At 45.5% G+C, this 23,452-nt stretch overlaps 1 protein-coding gene across 3 annotated transcripts in view; it reads left to right on the forward strand.

The window, feature by feature from the left end:
* LOC129821740 (AP-2 complex subunit mu-like) overlaps positions 1 to 22,894 on the forward strand; it is a 48,710-nt gene extending 25,816 nt beyond the window's left edge. For 2 of the 3 annotated variants that reach the window (XM_055879355.1, XM_055879356.1), the window contains exons 7-13: positions 7,632 to 7,779; positions 9,238 to 9,252; positions 10,252 to 10,383; positions 10,504 to 10,639; positions 10,881 to 10,978; positions 19,638 to 19,749; positions 20,139 to 22,894. In XM_055879355.1, the coding sequence (XP_055735330.1) occupies positions 7,632 to 7,779; positions 9,238 to 9,252; positions 10,252 to 10,383; positions 10,504 to 10,639; positions 10,881 to 10,978; positions 19,638 to 19,749; positions 20,139 to 20,273 (776 nt within the window). In that variant the 3' untranslated portion in view covers positions 20,274 to 22,894. The remainder of the gene's footprint in view (positions 1 to 7,631; positions 7,780 to 9,237; positions 9,253 to 10,251; positions 10,384 to 10,503; positions 10,640 to 10,880; positions 10,979 to 19,637; positions 19,750 to 20,138) is intronic. The other variant, XM_055879357.1, reaches the window with a different exon arrangement.
* The last annotated feature ends 558 nt before the right edge of the window (positions 22,895 to 23,452 follow it).

The following is a 23,452-nucleotide window of genomic DNA, read 5'->3' on the forward strand; positions in this document are numbered from 1 at the left end:
GTCGAGTTTGTTTTGCAGCAAGGACATTGTGACGCTGTTGTACTGAAACAAATCAACAAAGACAAACGTATACTAGACTCAGGTCTTGGGCCTTGAGTTAATACATTTTATTGGACATGTTTAAAATGCATATAGAGGTGACTCATTCATGTGAGGACAACACTAATTACATGAAAAATTATAGAGAATTAAAAAAAACAACAATGAAGTCTATTGACTTATTTCCATTATAGTCCTCGTTATCATGTGGGCAACAAGAATGGACAGTTTGGGCAAGACTGGCTGTGCATTGGGCACTTCAAAGGCACTTAAAATTCAATACAATTGGAAAATACATACAATACAGTGATCTCCAAAAGTATTGGGACAGTGACACACTTTTTTTTATTTTTGGCTCTGTACCCCAGCGCTTTGGATATGAAATGGTACAACGACAGATTGGTTGAGTGCTGACTGTCAGCTTTAATTGGAGGGTATTTTAATCCATATCGGGTAAACCCTTTAAATTATATATATTTTTTTTTACATAGTCCACCCAATTTAAAGGGACTGAAAGTATTGGGACAAATTCACTTATGTGTATTAAAGAGGTCAAAAGTTTCAAGTTTGTGACTACAAACTTGTTTGATGCATTTTCTGTTTGTTTTGGTTGTTTCAGATTATTTTGTGCCCAATAGAATTTTATGGTAAATGTATTGTAAATAAGAATAGAATCTGTTTCTAAACACTTCTACATTAATGTGGATGCTGCCATGATTACGGATAGTCCTGAATGAATGAGAAAGTATCATACCACTAAGGCATGCTAACCTCTCACCATTAGAATAGCATGGTAGGTTAGCATTTTTTTTGTGTGGTGGGGGGGGGGGGGGGGGGATAATTGTGCGTCTCACTTTCTCACTCATCATTATTCACTATCTGTAAACATGGTAGCATCCGCATTAATGTAGAAGTGTTTAGAAAAGTATTCTATTCTCATTTACAATAAAAGGGACTCTGAAATGGCAAAATACATTATTTAACTTTCATTTACATTTGGCATGAAATAATCTGAAACGCAACCAAAACAAACAGCAAATGCAACAAGTTGTAGAGTCACTAGCTTGATGTAATTATTGAATATTAGGAATATGGGACCAAATACTAAACTTTTGCTTACTTTAATACACATATAAGTGAATTTGTCCCAATACTTTTGGTTCCCTCAAATGGGGGATATGTACAATAAGGGCTGTCATTTCTAAATGGTTCACCCAATATGGATGAAAATGACTGTCTGCACTTTAACCTCATAGTCATTGTATCATTTCAAATTCAAAGTGCTAAAGTGCAGAGCCAAAATAACAAAAAATGTGTCACTGTCCCAATACTTTTGGAGCTCACTGTATTTACACACTATACAGTCACCTAGACTAGACAAGGTCAGTGATCTCCAATGATCTATCAAGTTTCTTTAAGTGCAGTCGCCAAACCATGAAGTGCTATGATGAAACTGGTTGTCATGAGGACCGCCACAGCAAAGAAAGACCCAGAGTTACCTCTGCTGCAGAGGATAAGTTCATTAGAGTTACTAGCCTCAGAAATTACAGCCCAAATAAATGCTTCACAGAGTTCAAGTAACACACATCTCAACATCAACTGTTCAGAGGAGACTGCGTGAATCAGGCCTTCATGGTTGAATTGCTGCAAAGAAACCACTACCAAAGGACACCAATAAGAAGAAGAGACTTGCTTGGGCCAAGAAACATGAGCAATGGACATTAGACCAGTGGAAATCTGTCCTTTGGTCTGATGAGTCCAAATTTGAGATATTTGGTTCCAACCGCCGTGTCTTTGTGAGACACAGAGTAGGTGAACGGATGATCTCCACATGTGTGGTTCCCACCGTGAAGCATGGAGGAGGAGGTGTGATGTGTGGGGGTGCTTTGCTGGTGACACTGTCAGTGATTTATTTAGAATTCAAGACACACTCCAGGCTGTGTAAGGGCTATTTGACCAAGAAGGAGAGTGATGGAGTGCTGCATCAAATGACCTGACCTCCACAATCACATGACCTCAACCCAATTGAGATGGTTTGGGATGAGTTGGACTGCAGAGTGAAGGAAAAGCAGCCAACAACTGCTCAGCATATGTGGGAACTCCTTCAAGATGGTTGGAAAATCATTCCCCATGAAGCTGGTTGAGAGAATGCCAAGATTGTGCAAGCTGTCATCAAGGCAATGGGTAGCCACTTTGAGGAAGCTAAAATATTAAATATATTTTGATTTTACACTATTTTTGTTTAACTCTTTTTTGGTTACTACATGATTCCATGTGTGTTATTTTATAGTTTTGATGTCTTCACTATTATTCTACAATGTTGAAAATAGTAAAAAATAAAGAAAACCCCTTGAATGAGTAGGTGTGTACAAACTTTTGACTGGTACTGTATATAATTTTTGCATTGTAGTTTCAGAAAATGTCCACAATATATCTGCAGTAATAATGGAATGATAGTGTTTCACAGTATTACTTATCCGACAGAGCGATTTCCACTAGATAACACAGCCAGAAAGTCAGACGGCGGGAGAAATCAATAGGCCAATATCACAGCAAATCATTCCTGCAGATTTATACTGAACAAAAATATAAACGCAACATCATGTCCCATGTTTCATGCGCTGAAATAAAAGATCCCAGAAATGTTCCAAATGCACAAAAAGCTTATTTCTCTACATTTTTGTGCAGAAATCTGTTTACACTGTAATTCAGTAAAATCTTTGAAATTGTTACATGTTACGTTTCTATTTTTGGTTCAGTATATTATGGAAAGAAGGTGCTCAACCGACGTGAGAAGAGGTGCAACCTACAAATGTGTAGACGTCATTGGGTGGGCGGGAGAAGGCTCGCTCGCCATTAAAAATACCTCGTTTTATTAGACAAGTTTAAAAGTTTGACGTTTCGATAAGTTCATATAGGGCATGGGGAGGAGAATTAGGGTGAAAACTCCTCCGCTGGTGATGCTAATGGGACACAGTGTGGTAGACACTGCAGGTTAGTGCTCAGAGTGTGCTGTGCTGTGGTCAATGTCTCCACCTAGTGATAAAATACAGAAGTGAAACCAGTAAACCACAATTGGAAAACCGGACAAGCTTTTTGTCAACTGCAGTAGGTGTAATTGACATATAAGCACTACTATGTAATATATGTTGAATATGGTGGGTATTGAAAAATAAACAACAGGGCTAAGCAAAACTAGGGACAACAGCAGTAAACATCAACAACGTAGGCAAAGAAGTCTAACAGCTGGTTTGGACAACAGTTAGTGAGCTAGTAAGCTCCCTCCATGTGTAAACAAGTAGTACAAATAGGGGGGTTGTCACTGGACCAACAAAGGGACCTTCGATGTTTGTCAAGTGCTGTAGGAAGTTGTGCTCTAGGAACATCCATGAGTTTACTTTCAGCTTGATTTAACCATGTCTGATTGTAGCCCTTTGCTCTGAATCTTTCTTCTGTTGAATGTGCTTTAACTCATGGATGTTCTTAGAGTACAACTACTGAGAAAGCCCACGAGCACACGAGCCAGACCTCCTATCCAACTGGTCACTACCTACACCCCACAAAGTCCAGAACTACTAGGCATCATTAAAAAACAGTTGGCATATTCTACGCTCAGACTCGGCTCTAGGTAATACATTTCAGCAGCCTCCTGCGGCTGCCTACCGTAGAAATAAAATTATTAAAGACAGTGTTGTCCGATCCGACATCAGCCAAGGCGCAAACAAGACCAGCCTCCCCCCGGCAACTACAAGTGTGCCAGTACACAAAACATATGAAAAGTTTCTCACACCCCAGATCGGGTCGAGACATAAAAATCAAAAGTACCATCAATAGTAATTATCGCGATGGGATCTATGGGATTCGCTGCCCGTGCAGCTTATTTTACGTAGGAGAAATTTCAAGGGAGTTACACACACCAGCTCTGACGCTCATCGAATATGGCAGGGCTCGCAAAACATTACACACCAGAAAGGGAAGCACAGCCGAGAGCTGCCCAGTGAAACGAGCCTACCAGACGAGCTAAACTACTTCAATACTCGCTTCGAGGCAAATAACACTGAAACATGCATGAGAGCACCAGCTGTTCCGGGCGACTGTGTGATCACGCTCTCCGCAGCCGATGTGAGTAAGACCTTTAGACAGGTCAACATTCACAAGGCCGCAGGGCCAGACGGATTACCAGGACGTGTACTGCGAGCATGCGCTGACCAACTAGCAAGTGACTTCACTGACATTTTCAAGCTCTTCCCGTCCGTGTCTGTAATACCAACATGTTTTTTTTTTATTATTATTGTTTTTTTAAATTAATTTTATCCCCTTTTCTCCCCAATTTTCGTCGTATCCAATCGCTAGTAATTACTGTCTTGTCTCATCGCTACAACTCCCGTACGGGCTCGGGAGAGACGAAGGTCGAAAGCCACGCGTCCTCCGAAGCACAACCCAACCAAGCCGCACTGCTTCTTAACACAGCGCGCCTCCAACCCGGAAGCCAGCCGCACCAATGTGTCGGAGGAAACACCGTGCACCTGGCCCCCTTGGTTAGCGCGCACTGCGCCCGGCCCGCCACAGGAGTCGCAGGAGCGCGATGAGACAAGGATATCCCTACCGGCCAAACCCTCCCTAACCCGGACGACGCTAGCCCAATTGTGCGTCGCCCCACGGACCTCCCGGTCGCGGCCGGCTGCGACAGAGCCTGGGCGCGAACCCAGAGACTCTGGTGGCGCAGCTAGCACTGCGATGCAGTGCCCTAGACCACTGCGCCACCCGGGAGGCCCAATACCAACATGTTTTAAGCAGATCACTATAGTGCCTGTGCCCAAGAACACTAAGGTAACCTGCCTAAATGACTACCGACTTGTAGCACATACGTCTGTAGTCATGAAATGCTTTCAAAGGCTGGTCATGGCTCACATCAATACTATCATCCCAGAAACCCTAGACCCACTCCAATTTGCATACCGCCCCAACTGTCACGCCCTGACCTTAGAGAGCCTTTTTATGTCTCTATTTGGTTTGGTCAGGGTGTGATTTGGGGTGGGCAGTCTATGTTTTATTTTCTATGTTTCTTTAGTTCTATGTTTTGGCCGGGTCTGGTTCTCAATCAGGGACAGCTGTCTATCGTTGTCTCTGATTGGGAACCACACTTAGGTAGCCCTTTTCCCTCCTTTCAGGGTGGGAAGTTAACTTTGTTAGTGGCACTTAGCCCTGTAAGCTTCACGGTTGTTTATTTGTTTCTTGTTTTGTTGGCGACATTTTATAATAAAAAGAAAACGTACGCTCACCACGCTGCGCTTTGGTCCACTTCCTTTGACGGCCATGATACCAACAGATCCACAGATGATGCAATCTCTATTGCACTCCACACTGCCCTTTCCCACGTGGACAAAAGGAACACCTATGTGAGCATGTTGTTCATTGACTACAGCTCAGCGTTCAACACCATAGTGCCCTCAAAGCTCATCAATAAGCTAAGGACCCTGGGACTAAACACCTCCCTCTGCAACTGGATCCTGGACTTCCTGACGGGCCGCCCCCAGGTGGTAAGGGTAGGTAACAACACATCCGCCACGATGACCCTCAACACAGGGGCCCCTCAGGGGTGCGTGTTCAGCCCCCTCCTGTACTCCCTGTTCACTCATGACTGCACGGCCAGGCACGACTACAACACCATGATTAAATTTGACGATGACACATTAGTGGTAGGCCTGATCACCGACAACAACAATACAGCCTACAAGGAGGAGGTCAGAGACCTGGCCGTGTGGTGCCAGGACAACAACCTCTCCCTCAATGTGATCAACACAAAGGAGAGGATTGTGGACTACAGGAAAAAGAGGACCGAGCACGCCCCCATTCTCATCTACATGGTTGCAGTGAAGCAGGTTGAGAGCTTCAAGTTCCTTGGTGTCCACATCACCAACAAACTATCATGGTCCAAGCACAGCAAGACAGTCATGAAGCAGGCACGACAAAACCTATTCCCCCTCAGGAGACTGAAAAGATTTGGCATGGGTCCTCAGATCCTCATAAGGTTCGACAGCTGCACCATCGCGATCATCCTGACTGGTTGCATCACTGTCTGGTATAGCAACTGCTCGGCCCCCGACCGCAAGGCTCTACAGAGGGTAGTGCGAACGGCCCAGTACATCACTGGGGCCAAGCTTCCTGCCATGCAGGACCTCTATACCAGGCGGTGTCAGAGGAAGGCCCTAAACATTGTCAAAGACTCCAGCCACCGTAGTCATAGACTGTTCTCTCTGCTACCGCACGTCAAGCAGAGAGAACAAGTCTAGGTCCAAGAGGCTTCTAAACAGGTTCTACCCCCAAGCCATAAGACTCCTGAACATCTAATCAAATGGCTACCCAGACTGTTTGCATCCCCCCCCCCCCCCCCTCCCCTCTCCACACCACTGCCACTCTGTTGTCATCACTTTAATAACTACCTACATGTACATACTACTTCAACTAACCGGTGCCCCCGCACATTGACTCTGTACCGGCACCCCCCTCTAAATATTGTTAATTTTTACTGCTGCTCTTTAATTACTTGAAATTGCACTGTTGGTTAGGGACTCGTAAGTTAGCATTATACTGTTGTATTCGGCGCATGTGACTAATACAATTTGATTTGACACTGGAATGTGTGAGCACCGAAGTGCCATTTGACGTGCTGACCCCAACAGCCCAGTGGCCTTCCATTTCAAAGAGAGGGGACAGTAAAAACAAACGGGGTGGCGATGTTGACAAAGTTTCCAGAGAGATATACTGGATCCATTCCTTAGATACTTTAATCCCCAGAGTTCTTAATCTAGAGAAGGACTATAGTATGCTTTTGTGAAGGGCCCCATCCTTTTGTTGGTCCAGTGACACCAACCAAAAATCCAGCGTAGCACCTTTTTAAGTTTACAAAAATTAAATTGGTTCTGCAATGTTAAAAATCCAATAACAGGGTGTGGAAACCATTTTTTTTTTCAATTACAACTTTTGATCTGGTTAATTCTTTTGTTTGTAAATTCAATTTTAACACCCTTTTCCCCCCAATTTCGTGATTACGATCTTGTCTCATCGTTGTAACTCCCCAACGCTCTCGGGAGAGGCAAAGGTCGAGTCATTCGTCCTCCGAAAACATCTGCCAAGCCGCCCTTCTTAACACCCGCTCACTTAACACGGAAGCCAGCTGCACCAATGTGTCGGAGGGAAACACCGTTCAACTGATGACCGGACCCCAGGCTGTATTGACGGCCCAACCCTGCGATGCAGTGCCTTAGACCGCTGCGCCACTCGAGAGGCCAATTGCAATTGGGAATTATTTAAGAAAAGTGCAAGGGTGTCAATATATTTGGCCGCAACTGTATATATGACTATGTATGCATATTTAGCAGTGTGGTGTAGTGCCGATGTGGCCACTAGAGGCCGCCACCCGCCTGTTTTAATGTTTGAGAAAGCTTCTCTTCTACTATAAATTGTTCTATACCTCTACATAAGTGTATCACTACCTCATAAAACACTCCCTGACAGCTCTCCTGAACCAGTTACCTGCCTTCCGTGTTGCTCCGTGGTAACCTCGCCCTCTCTCCCTCTTCTCCAATCAGGCCAGGTGCTGAGTGCCCACGTCTCGGGCCGCGTGGTGATGAAGAGCTACCTGAGCGGCATGCCGGAGTGCAAATTTGGAATGAACGACAAGATCGTCATCGACAAACAGGGCAAAGGGGGCGCCACCGAGGAGGCGGCGGGCAAGAGGTGAGGGGGCAACGGGTGTCTCCGACTTTGGATGTTTATGTTCGTACCACCCTGCATCCCACTGCTGGCTTGCTCCTGAAGCTAAGCAGGGTCGGTCCCTGGATGGGAGACAAGATGCTGCTGGAAGTGGTGTTGGATGGCCAGAAGGGGGCACTCTTTCCTCTGGTCTAAAAATATATACATCCCAATGCCCCAGGGCAGTGATTGGGGACATTGCCCTGTGTAGGGTGCTGTCTTTTGCATGGGATGTTAAACGGGTGTTCTGACTCTCTGTGGTCACTAAATATCCCATGGCACTTATCGTAGGGGTGTTAACTCCAGTGTCCTGGCTAAATTCCCAATCTGGCTCTCATACCATCATTGCCACCTAATCAGCCCCAGTTTCCAATTGGCTCCATTAATCCCCCCTCCTCTTCCCTGTAACTATTCCCCAGGTCGTTGCTGTAAATGATGTGTTCTCAGTCAATGATTTTTGCAGATGTCACTGTCCGAGAGTATCAAACAAGATATCACAACAAAAACAGTGGCCCAGAAATATACATATAGAAGTAGATTAGAATATAAATTAGAATAATCTGTAGAATAGAGATAGAAAGGCACCTGATCTGATTCAATTAAGCTGTGCACAGCTCTTGTATTTCCAAGGGGGCAGAGGTGCTTAATGAGCTTTCACAGCTACGCTCCATAGAACTCTCACCCCAGTAAGCTGTCTGATTCGCCAATAGGAAATAGCCTAAACTCTAGAGCAAGCTGACTGACGGCCCTTTGCTGGTGCCTGCAGCTATACCGTGAATTAAGCTAGCCTGAGTGCCAGTCTGTTTGTGCCGTCATGCCTACTCTGGCACTCATTGTCATGCCAAACAGTGTTTGGCTTGCCAATGACATCAATGGAGTTGGCAAGAACACAACAGATCTGGGACCAGGCTAGAGTTAAGCTCCTGTACTGTACATTTGGTTTTAAAAATACTTTTGTACTGCGATGTTTGTTTATGCTCATTGAATGTTTTGTAAAGCCTTGAACATCTTGATTTTTTTTTAAGTACCCATAATGATCAAAGCGAAATGGGCCACTGACTGAATTCAAGGACTGAATTGCTGCTGAAAAGACTAAGATGAAACTGTAAAATGGAAAACTTTAAATCATTCTCTAAAGTGTTTTCACATGCTTCTTGTCCAAAACACTGATTGGGAGGTGGATACATAGTATGTGTTCCAAATTGCACCCTATTCCCTATAAAGTGCACTACTTTTGACCATATTTTTACGCAGCCATCGTAACTAAGTCATCATGCTGCAACTGCATCACATGACTTGTTACTTTGTTCGTCATTTTCCATCGTTTTTCTTTCCTGGCGTTATGTTTATAGTGCTAAGATTTGAAGTGTCAATGTCAAGCTGTGTTTTTTCCCTTCTTGATTCGTGTTTTGATTTTCTCCCTCTCTCTGTGCTGGACCTCAGTGATTTGGGGGGCAGGTAGCGTACATCATTCACTCGGGTCAGACTGCTCTCTCCATCCTCAGTCTGCCTCAATCTGCCTCTCTGTGTGTGTCTGTCTTGTCTGTCCATTGTTTTGTCTAACACGGGGGTTGCGTTCAGTACAGCGCAATGTTATGCGTCTGATTTTCTGACTTGTAGATCTGGACATGTAGTGTTCATAATCGGCCATTCAAATGTTGCATCCTTCTGAACGCAACATGACAAAGTCAGACTGACCAGGCAGTTAGTGTCTGGCTGGTATGCCTCTACCGCTTTGTCTATCCGTTGTGTGTGTGTGGATTTCAGTATGTTGGGGCTCAGAGTGTGCATCAGCTCTTCATTGAAATTCATACTCTTCGTAAATTTCTGTTAATCGTTAATCTCACTGTCATCTAATGTCTGTGTATTATGATTAGGATTGGTTTCCCCTCCTTCAGTGTGTATGTCTATGTGTGGCCCTCTTGTCCCCTCTAAACACCTCGCTCCCGCTCTCCCTCTCTCCTTTATCTCCCTCTCTCTCTTCTTTATCTCCCTCTCTATCCCTCTCTCGCTCCCTCTCTCCCTCTTTCTCCCTCTCTCTCCTTTATCTCCCTCTCTCTCTCCTTTATCTCCCTCTCTCTCTCCTGTATCTCCCCCCTCTCTATCTCCTTATCTCTCATTTATCTCCCTCTCTTGCTCCCTCCCCCTCCCTCCTTTATCTCCCTCTCTCGATCCATCCCTTTCTCCCTCTCTCTCCTTTATCTCCCTCTCTCGATCCATCCCTTTCTCCCTCTCTCCTTTATCTCCCTCTCTCGCTCCATCCCTTTCTCCCTCTCTCCTTTATCTCCCTCTCTCGCTCCATTACTCTCTCTCTCTCCTTTATCTCCCTCTCTCGCTCCATCCCTTTCTCCCTCTCTCTCCTTTATCTCCCTCTCTCGCTCCATCCCTCTCTCTCCTTTATCTCCCTCTCTCGCTCCATCCCTTTCTCCCTCTCTCTCCTTTATTTCCCTCTCTTAGTGGCGGTGGTGGCGGTAAGCAATCCATAGCTATTGACGACTGTACATTCCACCAGTGTGTGCGTCTCAGTAAGTTTGACGCTGAGCGCAGCATCAGCTTCATTCCTCCGGACGGAGAATGTGAACTCATGAGGTAACGAGCTTGTGTGATACAGACACACAAACACACGCACACACACATGCACACACATTCACACACAGGCTATGTCTTTACGTGTCTGTTTTGTGTGTGTTTGCCTCTTCTTCTCCACAGGTACCGCACCACCAAGGACATCATCCTACCCTTCCGTGTCATCCCCCTTGTCAGGGAGGTGGGCCGCACCAAGCTTGAAGTCAAGGTGGTCATTAAGTCCAACTTCAAGCCCTCGCTTCTGGCTCAGAAGATTGAGGTATGGCTACAGAGGGATATAGGGGTACCAAGTGAGCATAGAGCTTTGGACACAGTACCTGACCAGGTCGTGGTCATCATGGTCAGGTAAAAGTCCTGAAATTACACACTTTTGTAGTAGTGCTCAACATAGCCATTTCGGATGTACCCTTGGTCTTACCCATGAACTAATGAAGGAGTGTTTGTAGATGGGGAATGGATCCACTGAACTGAATGTCTTTTTCCATGTTTTTACTACCCAGGTGCGCATCCCCACCCCTCTCAACACCAGCGGGGTCCAGGTGATCTGCATGAAGGGCAAGGCCAAGTACAAGGCCAGCGAGAACGCCATCGTCTGGAAGTAAGTTTTCCTCACTGTCGTTCACAGGTTATCCGTACCAGGGCCCTGTTTATTAGGGCTCACATTGGAAAACATTACGCAACCGGGGGGAAAAATATTGGAAAATAAGTGGTTCTTATTGGACAAGTCCAGGTAGTCCCTCCCTGTTTCAGGCAATTTTTACTGTTTTGTACCTGATGAACTCCACACAAGTTAGGTGCCAGCCTGAGAAATGTGTACGCTTCACAGTCGTCTGTAAACTACACATACATCACACAGAGTCCATGCAAAAATTAGATTCTGACTGACACGAAGCACATGGAGATTCTGACAGTCACAGAGAACATGAACACGAAAAAAAAATACAAAGTATTGTTAAAGCTTCACAAACAGTTTGGACATGCTACAGTTGACAGACTTCAGAAGTTACTCAGGGAGTGCAGGGAATAATGATGATGAGAGTATTTCCTTTCTACAGCAGATAGTTAAGAATTGTGAGACATGTCAAAAATACAGCAAACCTAAGCCCAAACCAGCTGTTGGTTTGCCACTGGCTTCCATGTACAATGAAACAGTGGCTGTAGATCTACATGAGTTAGGACCAAGTGTGTGGTACCTTCACATAATCGACCACTTCACACGCTTTAGTGCTGGAAGCATTGTGAATACAAAGAAACCAAGTGAAATCGTCAAGCACTTCATTCATTCCTGGATATGTGTGCATGGCCCGCCACAGAAATTGTACAGTGACAATGGAGGAGAATTCAATAATAATGAAATAAGAGAAATGGCAGAGAACGTAAACATGGAAGTAAAGACAACTGCTGCATACAGTCCATGGAGCAATGGACTTCTGGAGAGACACAATCAAACACTCACAGAGATCATGCTGAAAGTGAAGCAAGACAATGGATGTGACTAGAACACAGCCCTAGATTGGGCTTTGATGGCAAAAAACTCAATGCACAATGTTCATGGTTACAGCCCATATCAACTAGTGTTTGGGCAAAACCCTAATCTTCCCTCAGTACTGGTTGACAAGCCACCAGCACTAGAAGGGACCCGTGTGAGTGCATGGGTGGGACAGCACCTTTCAGCACTACATGCAGCGAGAAAAGCATTCACTGAAGCAGAGTGCTCAGAAAGAATTCGCAGGGCTCTGCGGAAACAGCTTCGACCCACCGATGAGAAGTACGAGACTGGAAACAGTGTACTACAAACGAGTTGACTGTCAAGAGTGGAAAGGACTGGGAGTAGTCATTGGCCAAGATGGTGTGGTGATATTTATGAGACACGGAGGCATCTTTGTCAGGGTGCATCACTCAAGATTGCGGAAAGTAAATGATCAACAAGATAGTTGCTGAGAATCATTCTCCTAATGAAAATGACAAAAAGGACACAGTAACAGACACAAACCTACCAGATGTCGCATCCAATGATATGGACACAGGAAATGGAGCAGAGACCTTCAACCATGCCGCAGGTAATACTGTTGAGGGTTCAAATGAGGAAAACATTCAACAACAGCCACATGTGTTAAGAGAACATGGTTGTTCCAATCTGAAAACTGGACAAACTGTTAAATACATGGACAGAGAAAGTGGTATTCCACACACAGCAACCGTCATTGGACGAGCAGGAAAAGCCAAAGGAAAACACCAGAACTGGTACAACTTGCAGTACTCTGAACCAGCTACACTTTCTGGTACAACAGGGTCAGCTGACCTGTCACTTGTAGATAATCTCAGAATTGAACCAATGGAAAATCGAGAAAAACAGAATGACATTCAAAATTATGATGTACTTGAAGCAAAGGACGTGTCATTTGTGTTATGCTGATGAAGGAGGACCCAAAAGCGACGTAATAGAAACAGAGTCTTTATTCCAGTCTTAAACAAACAATGATGTTCCTGGATATTATCCAAAGGTAATCCAAACAGGAAACTGAAAACCTCTTGTCAGTAGAGAGGAACGACTGGAGACGCGACCACCGACTGCAGGTCGCTTCAGGAAGGCACAGACCGTAGCTGACATAGACACCTGCTCACACGCAACATCTGACAAATGCAAAAACACAACAGGGCGGAACAAGGACACAGAGCAGCTAACCTCAAACAAGAATCCGACAAAGACAGAAGCAGAAAACAGAGGGAGAAATAGGGACTCAAATCAGAGGGCAAAAATAGGGGACAGGTGTGAAAGAGTAACTAAGGTCGTTAGGAGAATGAGAACCAGCTGGGAGCAAGAACGGAACGATAGAGAGAGAGAGCGGGAGAGGGAAAAAGGGAGGAGGAGAGAGAGGAATAGAAAGAGGGAAAGAACCTAATAAGACCAGCAGAGGGAAGCACAGGGACAAGACATGAAGATCAAAGACAAAACATGACAGTACCCCCCCACTCACCAAGCGCCTCCTGGCGCACTCGAGGAGGAACCCTGGCGGCGACGAAGGAAATCATCAATCAACGAACGGTCCAGCACGTCCCGAGATGGAACCCAACTCCTCTCCTCAGGACCGAAACCCTCCCCATCCACTAAGTACTGTTGACCACGTCCCTGAGAACGCATGTCCATGATCCTCCGTTCCTTGTAAATAGGTGCGCCCTCGACAAGGACGGGAGGGGGGGAGGGAAGACGAACGGGGGCGCGAAGAAAAGGCTTGACACAAGAGACATGGAAGACAGGGTGGACGCGACGAAGATGTCGCGGAAGAAGCAGTCGCACAGCGACAGGATTAACGACCTGAGAGACACGGAACGGACCAATGAACCGCGGAGTCAACTTGCGAGAAGCTGTCGTAAGGGAAAGGTTACGAGTGGAAAGCCACACTCTCTGACCGCGACAATACCTAGGACTCTTAATCCTACGTTTATTGGCGGCTCTCACAGTCCTCCCCGCAGACGAAGGCAGACCGGTAATAAAGTCTAAGGCGATCTGAGACCATGGTCGAGAAGGAATGGGAAGCGGTCTAAGACGACCGGCAGGAGGAGAGTTACCTGACTTAGTCTGCGCGCAGTCCGAACAAGCAGCCACGAAACGGCGCGTGTCCCGCTCCTGAGTAGGCCACCAAAACCGCTGGCGAATAGAAGCAAGCGTACCCCGAACACCGGGGTGACCAGCTAACTTGGCAGAATGAGCCCACTGAAGAACAGCCAGACGAGTAGAGACAGGAACGAACAGAAGGTTACTAGGACAAGCGCGCGGCGACGCAGTGTGAGTGAGTGCTTGCTTTACCTGTCTCTCAATTCCCCAGACAGTCAACCCGACAGCACACCCTTCAGGGAGAATCCCCTCGGGTTCGGTAGAAACCACAGGAGAACTAAAGAGACGGGATAAAGCATCAAGCTTGGTGTTCTTATTTCCCGGACGATAGGAAATCTCGAACTCGAAACGAGCGAAAAACAACGCCCAACGAGCTTGACGTGCATTAAGTCGTTTGGCAGAACGGATGTACTCAAGGTTCTTATGGTCAGTCCAAACGACAAAAGGAACGGTCGCCCCCTCCAACCACTGTCGCCATTCGCCTAAGGCTAAGCGGATGGCGAGCAGTTCGCGGTTACCCACATCATAGTTGCGCTCCGATGGCGACAAGCGATGAGAAAAGTAAGCGCAAGGATGGACCTTATCGTCAGACTGGAAGCGCTGGGACAGAATGGCTCCCACGCCCACCTCTGAAACGTCAACCTCGACAATGAATTGTTTAGTGACGTCAGGAGTAACAAGGATAGGGGCGGATGTAAAACGCTTCTTGAGGAAATCAAAAGCTCCCTGGGCGGAACCGGACCACTTAAAGCAAGACTTGACAGAAGTCAGAACTGTGAGAGGGGCAGCCACTTGACCGAAATTACGAATGAAACGCCGAAAGAAATTAGCGAAACCGAGAAAGCGCTGTAACTCGACACGTGACTTAGGAACGGGCCAATCGCTGACGTCCTGGACCTTAGCGGGATCCATCTGAATGCCTTCAGCAGACAGATAATCCTCGAGAGCCTTACGTTCGGGAGCCGACAGAGAGAATAATCTACCCCGAGGGGAAGTGGTCCCCGGAAGGAGATCAATACCACAATCATACGACCGGTGAGGAGGAAGAGAGCTGGCTCTGGACCGACTGAAGACCGTGCGTAGATCATGATATTCCTCCGGCACTCCTGTCACATCACCAGGCTCCTCCTGAGTAGAGGGGACAGAAGAAACAGGAGGGATAGCAGACATTAAACACTTCACATGACAAGAAACGTTCCAGGATAGGATAGAATTACTAGACCAATTAATAGAAGGATTATGACATACTAGCCAGGGATGACCCAAAACAACAGGTGTAACAGGTGAACAAAAAATCAAAAAAGAAATGGTCTCACTGTGGTTACCAGATACTGTGAGGGTTAAAGGTAGTGTCTCACATCTGATACTGGGGAGAGGACTACCATCTAAGGCGAACATGGGTGTGAGCCTCCCTAACTCTCTGAGAGGAATGTCATGTTTCCGAGCCCATGCTTCGTCCATAAAACAACCCTCAGCCCCAGAGTCTATCAAGGCACTGCAGGAAGCAGCCGACCCGGTCCAGCGTAGATGGACCGACAAGGTAGTACAGGATCTTGATGGAGAGACCTGAGTAGTAGCGCTCACCAGTAGCCCTCTGCTTACTGATGAGCTCTGGCCTTTAACTGGACATGACATGACAAAATGTCCAGCAGAACCGCAATAGAAGCAAAGGCGGTTGGTGATTCTCCGTTCCCTCTCCTTAGTCGAGATGTGAATACCTCCCAGCTGCATGGGCTCAGTCTCTGAGCCGATGGAAGGAGATGGTTGAGATGCGGAGAAGGGAAACCCCGTTAACGCGAGCTCTCTTCCACGAGCTCGGTGACGAAGATCTACCCGTCGTTCTATGCGGATGGCGAGTGCAATCAAAGAGTCCACGCTGGAAGGAACCTCCCGGGAGAGAATCTCATCCTTAACCTCAGCGTGGAGTCCCTCCAGAAAACGGGCGAGCAACGCCGGCTCGTTTCAGTCACTGGAGGCAGCAAGAGTACGAAACTCTATAGAGTAATCCGTTATGGATCGATCACCTTGACATAGGGAAGCCAGACCCCTGGAAGCCTCCTTCCCAAAAACAGAACGATCAAAGACCCGTATCATCTCCTCCTTAAAGTTCTGATAAACGTTAGAACACTCAGCCCTTGCCTCCCAGATAGCTGTGCCCCACTCCCGAGCCCGCCCAGTAAGGAGTGATATGACGTACGCGATCCGAGCTCTCTCTCCAGAGTATGTGTTGGGCTGGAGAGAGAACACAATATCACACTGGGTAAGAAAGGAGCGACACTCAGTGGGCTGCCCAGAGTAACATGGTGGATTATTAACCCTAGGTTCCGGAGACTCGGAAGACCAGGAAGTAGCTTGTGGTACGAGACGAAGACTCTGAAACTGTCCTGAGAGATCGGAGACCTGAGCGGCCAGGGTCTCAACGGCATGACGAGCAGCAGACAATTCCTGCTCGTGTCTGCCGAGCATTGCTCCCTGGAACTTGACGGTAGTGTTGAGAGAATCCATAGTCGCTGGGTCCATTCTTGGTCGGATTCTTCTGTTATGCTGATGAAGGAGGACCCAAAAGCGACGTAATAGAAACAGAGTCTTTATTCCAGTCTTAAACAAACAATGATGTTCCTGGATATTATCCAAAGGTAATCCAAACAGGAAACTGAAAACCTCTTGTCAGTAGAGAGGAACGACTGGAGACGCGACCACCGACTGCAGGTCGCTTCAGGAAGGCACAGACCGTAGCTGACATAGACACCTGCTCACACGCAACATCTGACAAATGCAAAAACACAACAGGGTGGAACAAGGACACAGAGCAGCTAACCTCAAACAAGAATCCGACAAAGACAGAAGCAGAAAACAGAGGGAGAAATAGGGACTCAAATCAGAGGGCAAAAATAGGGGACAGGTGTGAAAGAGTAACTAAGGTCGTTAGGAGAATGAGAACCAGCTGGGAGCAAGAACGGAACGATAGAGAGAGAGAGCGGGAGAGGGAAAAAGGGAGGAGGAGAGAGAGGAATAGAAAGAGGGAAAGAACCTAATAAGACCAGCAGAGGGAAGCACAGGGACAAGACATGAAGATCAAAGACAAAACATGACAATTTGACTCAGCTAAGCTAGATGAGCTCAGTAATTGGAGAAAAAATTGAGTGTTTGAGGAAGTCAAAGACATTGGTCAAAAATGTGGCTCAACAAGGTGGGTGTGTACCCTTAAAGAATCCTTAACTGGAATAGTGCCTAAAGCACGTCTAGTGGCTAGAGGTTTTGAGGAGCTGGCTGCTAAAGAACTCCCAAAAGACTCATCTAGTGGCTAGAGGTTTTGAGGAGCTGGCTGCTAAAGAACTCCCAAAAGACTCATCTAGTGGCTAGAGGTTTTGAGGAGCTGGCTGCTAAAGAACTCCCAAAAGCCTCACCGACATGCAGATTGCTGATGTCAGTGATCTGCCAGAAAAAATTGAAACTTAATTCCATAGACATCAAATCTGGATTTTTGCAGGGAACAGAGCTGTCAAGGGACATTCACATCGGACCTCCGCCCGAAGCTAAAAGTGAAGGAACACTGTGGAAACTAAAAAAGTGTGTGTATGGACTGGCAGATGCATCACTCTACTGGTACAACAAAGTCAAGGCAACAATGCTGAAAAATGTCACAAGTGGACCCTGCAGTCTTCTATTGGCTTGATCAAGACTGCAATGTGACTGGAGTACTTGCCTGTCATGTTGATGACTGTATCTGGGGTGGCTCACAGACCTTTGCTACAACTGTGATTCCAAACCTCAAAGCTGTTTTCCAGGTCGGCCGTGAAGAGCATGATCATTTTTGTTATGTTGGCATAGAGTTTATTACAGTTGATGGAACAATACTGATGCAACAGGAGAGCTATATCAAGAATCTTCAACCCATCCACATGGATTCTTCAAGAGCCGTACAAAGGAATTCCCCTCTATGTGGAATTGAAGCTGATCAATTGAGGTCGAAGATAGGTCAAATTCTATGGGTTGCTAGACAGAGTAGACCTGATGTAATGTTTGATGTTTGCAACTTGGCATCTAACACAAAACACGCCACTGTACAAACCATTCATGAGGCAAACAAAGTTGTTCGTAAACTGAAATCACAACAAGTGACTTTAAAGTTTCAGCATGTTGGAAAAGATGACTCTTTGAAACTAGTTGTCTTCAGTGATGCTTCGCTAGGGAACCTTACAGATGGAGGCACACAAGGTGGACATCTAATCGTGTTAATGGGTGAAGGAGGAAGATTCTCACCTATCTGTTGGCAGTCAAAAAGGATCAGAAGGGTTGTCCGAAGCACACTTGCTGGAGAAACACTTGCTCTTGCGGATGGAATTGACAATGCGATCTTTCTTGCAACTCTGTTCTCAGAGCTTACCACTGGTGAGACAAAACGGCACATTCTACCTGTAGTTTGTGTCACTGACAACTACTCATTAGTTGATGCTGTGAAGTCCGTCACAGAGAAAAGACTTCGTGTTGAGATTAGCAGCATCAAGGAACTTATTCAAGCACAGAGAATACAGCGGATTCTGTGGTCGACCACAAAGGAACAGCTTGCTGACTGTCTGACTAAAAAAGGAGCATCCAGTCTTGTGCTTCTACAGGCTCTCAGTAATGGAAAGTGGCAGCTTGAGTAATACAAATAAAAACTGTCACACAACCCATTTGAAATGGGGATCTTGAATAATACTTGGACCTTTAATTATGTTGTTGATGTTTTATTTGTCTTTAAAGAAAAGGGGGAGATTGTTAAGTTCATGTTTTAAGTATCCCTATACTTCTGTTATTACGGGGCTATCACTGAGTCAAGAGTGCGCCTGCGCATGAAATGAGTTCGTTGATGGACCTGGCCTTGAGTGTAATGGCTACTTGTAGTTTGTTCATATAGTATAGTAAACTTTGTTAAACTGGAACCTTGTCGTTGTGTCATTTCGAGTTAACAGCTACCTCTCATGGGCGCGCGCCTGTCAGCTCATGGCACTCTGCCAGACGTCTGGTTGAAACAGCTCTCATTCTCGCCCCGTTTACAGTAGAAGCCTCAAACAAGGTTCTAAAGACTGTTGACATCTAGTGGAAGCCTTAGGAAGTGCAATATAACCCCATAGACACTGTATATTGGATAAGCAAAGACTTGAAAACCTACAAACCTCATATTTCCCACTTCCTGGTTGGATTTCTTCTCAGGTTTTTGCATGCCATATGAGTTCTGTTATACTCACAGACATCAATCAAACAGTTTTAGAAACTTCAGAGTGTTTTCTATCCAAACCTACTAATAATATGCATATCTTAGCTTCTAGGCCTGAGTAGCAGGCAGTTTACTCTGGGCACCTTATTCATCCAAGCTACTCAATACTGCCCCCAGCCATAAGAAGTTAACACTTTTTTGGTTAATACATGATTCCATGTGTGTTATTTCATAGTTTTGATGTCTTCACTGTTATTCTACAATGTAGAAAATAGTACAAAATTAAGCAAATTCCTTGAATGAGAGTTTGATATCCGGATATTCGATTAACCGTGCCCATCCCTAGTGTGTACGTGTGCGTGTGTGTGTGCGCGTGTGCGCACGTGCCTGTGTTTGTGCTGTGGAATGTTCTTAACTGTGTGTGGCTATGTGTGTCTGCAGGATCAAGCGTATGGCAGGGATGAAGGAGTCTCAGATCAGTGCCGAGATCGAGCTGCTGCCCACCAACGACAAGAAGAAGTGGGCGCGCCCTCCCATCTCCATGAACTTTGAGGTGATTAGGTCTTTTATTTTCTTTACACAGTCACCTCTACTGTAGCTGGGTTCCAGATCAGTGTGTGTTGTATTACCAACTCTTATGGTTGAATGACCCAGGTGTGATAATGTTTCTGGCCTGTCAAATGGGCTCCCCAGTGGCACAGCCATCTAAGGCACTGCATCTCCATGCTAGAGGCGTAACCAGGCGACCCTGGTTCGAATCCAGGCTGTATCACAACCAGCTGTGATTGGTCCCATAGGGTGGCGCCCAGTGTTGTCCGGGTTTGGCCGGTGTAGGCCGTCATTGTAAATTAGTTTTAGTGCTTAACTAACTTGCCTAGTTAAGTGAAAAACAATACAGAACTCTCTCCCAGGTGTAATTATGGTTCTGTTATGGTCTCCCAGGTGCCATTTGCGCCGTCCGGACTCAAGGTGCGCTACCTGAAGGTGTTCGAGCCCAAGCTGAACTACAGTGACCACGACGTCATCAAATGGGTGCGCTATATCGGCCGCAGCGGCATCTACGAGACACGCTGCTAACCGCCACCTCACAATCGGGTGGAAAGAGGGGCGCAACAGGGAAGAGGCTGGAACAAGGGAGGGAGCGAAAGACCATAACATGGGACCGTTTCTTTCAGTCTTTTTTCCCCCTGGGCTGGCTGACAAAACGAAAAAAATCTATATATTGAAAATTGTTATATTATTAAACGCGTATATGTATAAATAATGCAAACATCCTGTGAAGTACAAAAAAGACCATCTGCATCTAAAGGGTATTTCCCCCTTTTTAATCTAAACAAAAAATCCATTCCACCCCATGATATGTTGTCTACTATTCCTGTACGTCCCATCTATTCCCCATGGCACTGAATTAGTGGACGACTGTACCCCTTGCCCATAACCACAGATCTAGAATCAGATTACGCACCATACCCTCAATCCTAATGTATTAGGAGGATAAAAAAAAAAGTATCTGACCATGTATCATTGGTTTAGGAGTAACTGCTACCCTTCCTCTCTTGATGCTGGCGTAGGAGTGTGTGTGTGTCGCTCTTCTGTTCTCCTGTAGCAACTAACGTCTCCTGTCCCACCTCTCTTTCCCCAGCCCTGCCCCTGTATCTGTATATCTAACCGGTGGAGTCCCTCTTTAGCCCAGTGTGTAGTTTTCAGCAGTATGCAGTGTAGATGCATCCATTTAGTGTCATGCCATGTTCAATACATTTTATACGTTTTGTTATTTTAACACCCAGCCTTCCCCGAGTATTTTAGTCATGAATCGTCTTGTGTTTTTGTATTTAGTGCTTTGTCGTGCTTCTCTAAAGCTCTCTGGCCACCATTCCATCGCGCTCACCCTCAGTCCTCCTCTACTATTTCCAATAGCTGGTGGTGTCATTGTTATTATGATTCCTCTTGACACAGATACAACAAGGACGATTTTTTTTGCTGTAGTTCCTGTTGTTTTCTGTCTTAAGTGCTGCAGAGATTCCTTCTGTGTGACCAAAATTGTCAGTTTTAGGAACAAAAGAAATGTAGCGATGACAATAGACGGGACACATCAGTCTATGAATATAAATATATATAAACACATTTCTATATTGTATGAATGGTAAAAATGTGCTATTGAACAGAGCCAGTTGTTACGGTCTCAATGGTCTGCTGTTAGTGGTGGTGTTTGTGTAGGAGACTCGGTTGAGCGGATCTCTCTCCCTCTCTGTGTGTGTGTGTGTGTGTGTGTGTGTGTGTGTGTGTGTGTGTGTGTGTGTGTGTGTGTGTGTGTGTGTGTGTGTGTGTGTGTGTGTGTGTGTGTGTGTGTGTGTGTGTGTGTGTGTGTGTGTGTGTGTGTGTGTGTGTGTGTGTTGCTATTCTTCCCCAGGACCACGATCTGCTCAACATGTCTCAGGAATCTGAAATTCTGGCTGCAAATTCTCAGTTCTGATCCCGACTGGAATTCTGACCCTCCCATACGCTTTACATTAGCATAGGTGTATGTCTTGACCAGTTAAAGGGATAGTTCACCCAAATTACAAATTAGTTTCCTTACTCCGTAAGCAGTCTATGGACAAGGTATGACAGCCACATGCTTTGGTTTAGTTTCCCTGGCACATGCAAACATTTTAGCATTTGTGGCACAAATCCCATTCAAGTCATGGGACCGATATTAGCATTTGTCGCGCATCATGTTCAAATCAATCTGACATCCATTTGGACATGATGCATAAAAAATGATAATGTCGGTCCCATAACTTCAATGGGATTCGTGCCACAAATGCTCAAATGTTTACATGTGGAAACGGTGCCAAGGAAACTAAACCAAAGCACGGCTTGCTGTCATACCTTGTCCAAAGACTGCTTACAGGGTAAGGAAACTCATTTGTAATTTGGGTGAACTATTCCTTTAAGCTTCGATAATCCCCTATATTCCATGTGCACTGATTTCCCCCACCCATACAAAAAAAATATTGTTTACAACTTCATTTTGAAATCAGTTTAATTTGGAAATGGAACAATGGTGTGTGTGTCACCAGAGAGAGAGAAATGGGCTACGTCCTAAATAGTACATTACTTTTAAAGGTGCAATTTGGGACAGAGACAGAGTGAGTGAGTGTTCAACTCAACTCGGCCTACTGGACTTGGACTGCCTGCATTTCAAATGAACATTTTAAAATATTCCACCTTTCTGACAATGAGTGCGGCTTCAGATAGCGTTCCTCTTCCATATTCCTTCTAGTTAAATCATGGCTATTGTGTGTATTAAACAAAGGCTATCAGATTGTCTGAGCATTTGCAGTTGCAACAAACACTCAGTGTGACACTACATCAAGTTTCCATTCTCTTTTTCTCGGGCACTACGTTCTACCAATGAACACTAAAAGCGCTTCTGCTATCTTCTGAAAACCCCTATCTCTCTGGCTATCTGTAATTGCACACTATTCTCAAAATCCTATGGGCCCTGGCCAAAAGTAGTGCACTATATAGGCAATAGGTTGCCAATTCAGACCTAGTCTCTCTCTGGTCAATGCCCACTATGTCATGCCACACCCTGAGAGATGGGGGGGGGGGGTCCTGGGGGCTTGACCCTCTGCTTCAATGTTTCCATGGGCTCCATTTGGTAACTATGTGACTGTCAAGGTAATCCCAATAAAAAGGTGTAACCAATGGAATTCTGTCTTATCAACTTATTTCTGCAGCAGAAGTTACGTTTCTGTCTTGCAGTTACAGCGCTTTCAGAAAGTATTTGCACACCTCGACCTTTTCCACATTTTGTTGTGTTACAGCCTGAATTTAAAATGGAATAAAATGAGATATTTTGTCACTGGCCTACATACAATACCCAGTAATGTCAAAGTGTAATTCTTTTTTTTATTTTTTATATGTTTTCAAACGAATTTATCAAAAGCTGAAGTATTCAAACCCATTTGTTATGGCAAGCCTGAATAAGTTTAGGAGTAAAAATGTGCTTAACAAGTCACAAGTTGCATGGACTCACTCTGTGTGCAATAATAGTGTTTAACGTGACTGTAATGACTACCTCATCTGTACCACACACACAATTATCTATAAGGTCCCTCAGTCGAGCAGTGAATTTCAAACACAGATTCAACCACAAAGACCAGGGAGGTTTTCTAATGCCTCGCAAAGAAGGGCACCTATTGGTAGATGGGTAAACATTTAGAAAAAGCAGACAATGAATATCCCTTTGAGCATGGTGAAGTCATTAA

Source organism: Salvelinus fontinalis, chromosome 24, assembly GCF_029448725.1.
Source record: "Salvelinus fontinalis isolate EN_2023a chromosome 24, ASM2944872v1, whole genome shotgun sequence".
NCBI lineage: Eukaryota > Metazoa > Chordata > Actinopteri > Salmoniformes > Salmonidae > Salvelinus > Salvelinus fontinalis.